General features: G+C 32.3%; 2 protein-coding genes across 3 annotated transcripts in view; one reads left to right on the forward strand and one right to left on the reverse strand.

The window, feature by feature from the left end:
* The window catches only part of LOC108750283 (probable multidrug resistance-associated protein lethal(2)03659), a 52,892-nt gene that overhangs the window by 19,876 nt on the left and 31,100 nt on the right, over window positions 1–1,916 (forward strand). The gene's annotated exons all lie outside the window — the stretch shown is intronic.
* The window catches only part of LOC108750285 (odorant receptor 10a-like), a 6,164-nt gene that overhangs the window by 1,037 nt on the left and 3,211 nt on the right, over window positions 1–1,916 (reverse strand). The window contains exons 3-5 of the mRNA XM_018489641.1: window positions 1,164–1,617; window positions 574–880; window positions 48–147 (exon numbers count right to left, since the gene is read on the reverse strand). Coding sequence (XP_018345143.1) covers window positions 48–147; window positions 574–880; window positions 1,164–1,617 — 861 coding nt within the window. The remainder of the gene's footprint in view (window positions 1–47; window positions 148–573; window positions 881–1,163; window positions 1,618–1,916) is intronic.

Genomic DNA, 1,916 nt, shown 5'->3' on the forward strand with positions numbered 1-1,916 from the left:
ATCAAACATTATGTTTATGTAATCATCATTGCAATATATCGACTTACCGTTAACATTTGATAACCAAGAATGCTTACGAGACAAGTAGCTCCTAAAAGATGCGCCAGCAATGTTGCACTAAATGCTTTTCCTATTATCTTTCCCATTCTGTGAAAATCCAAGTTATATAAATGTAATTTATTGAAATAAAAGTTGCTAACAGAGCAGCAGTTTATTCCAAATTTCAATTGTTAAAGTAAAGAGTTCTAACAAAAGTATACAACAAAATATCTTCTTCGATTTTATGTATAAGTTTAGATATGTTAAAATATACATAAAAATAAAAGACACTTTTATTATATAAATTTTTTTTATATGCATAACTTATTAAAGTCGGAGAATGACACTTAGTTGTGTTTCTCTTGTAAGTAAAGAATCGAAAAAAATAAAAAATTTATCTAACAATCTTTATTTTAGGCAAAAAACGAGAAAGCTTAAATTTGTTTAGTTTTAACTAATATGTTAAAACTAAAGGAGAACTTTTAACAATACATGCTCTTAACTAAAGCTTCTACGTCATATGCATGAGCTTACCGTAATAATCGTATATGCATGAGCATCACATGTCTCATCTCAGGCCCACAATCACAGACTTCGGTATCTATATTGTTAATGCGCAAAGCAAGAACCGACATCTGACCGCAAATGTGAAAGACGAGGGTAATCATGATACAGTCAGCGGTGCTTTGTCCAAAAGCACTGATGAAAGCAAACGGCATTTGCCAAGCGTATGTAATCGTGTACGTACGTATATTCTCAATCGCATAGAACAGATGAAAACGATAAGGCAATAGGTAAATTATTTGAGTCACATTTTCGTTGGTCACTATTTCGGGTAATCCTGAGAAAATGTTCAACTGAGACGTTAATACTATCGTTTAAAAAAATCGTGTTTAATAAAGTTTCTACCTTTGGCACATTTTTCAAACTCAAGAAGATACGTAGATTTTGAAAACTTGAAGATAAAAAAAAATATTCATCATAAAATATGAAAACTCGTTCTGTAAAATCAAGTCATAATAAAAATGCGAAACTGCCGATTAACGAGACTTTATTTGTTTCACATATTTCACATAATTCTTCCAAATATGTTGAGATCAAGTTATATAATAAAGCTAACTCACCTCCATTTCCGAGAATAATAAGAATCGGAGTCAAATAGTATGACGAAGCCGTTATTGTGACAAATACCATCATCAGCTTAAAAAAGATCCTCGATTTAGCGTAGTAAGTGACGAATGTCTTAATCTCTTCGGTGGTTTTATAATTTGCCTTATCAAAATCCTTCATGGCCTCCATTATGACCTCACCAATTTCATCGTTATATAACCTTAGCGTACTCATTCGCACAAACATCTGAACAAATGCTATATTTTCTGTCAAATTCATAATCACGTGCTCGAAATCACCGATGTAAAGAAAGAAGTCCAAATATTCCAGAATCAATAGGAAAGTAAAATAGCCAAAATTAATCGAGAAGATAAGATCGTTGGATTGAAAGGGCCAAAGTCCCAGCGTCGACATTAGCCGTTTGTTCCAAGATAACACCTTGGCTGCACGATCTAAGTCTTTTTGATCCTCAAAAAAATATTAAAAGATCTTTGTAATTAATCGTTAAATAATGTAATAACATATAATTCTTTATGGCGTAACAGTAATTTTGTAACAGTAAATAAAATTTGCAACTCATCACCTGCATCACACGTTACGTTGTTCTTTCTTTGAGAGCTCATATGAAAGTGTACCGAATATATGAATGTAACAGTCCAAGTAATCTCTGTTTTCGTGCTTATATATAGAGCTGTCTATAGAATCTGGGATAGAAGCACGGGACAGGTAATAACTGCGCCCAAAATTAACGTATGAATTGCACATAA

Source organism: Trachymyrmex septentrionalis, unplaced genomic scaffold, assembly GCF_001594115.1.
Source record: "Trachymyrmex septentrionalis isolate Tsep2-gDNA-1 unplaced genomic scaffold, Tsep1.0 scaffold35, whole genome shotgun sequence".
Classification (NCBI taxonomy): Eukaryota; Metazoa; Arthropoda; class Insecta; order Hymenoptera; family Formicidae; genus Trachymyrmex; species Trachymyrmex septentrionalis.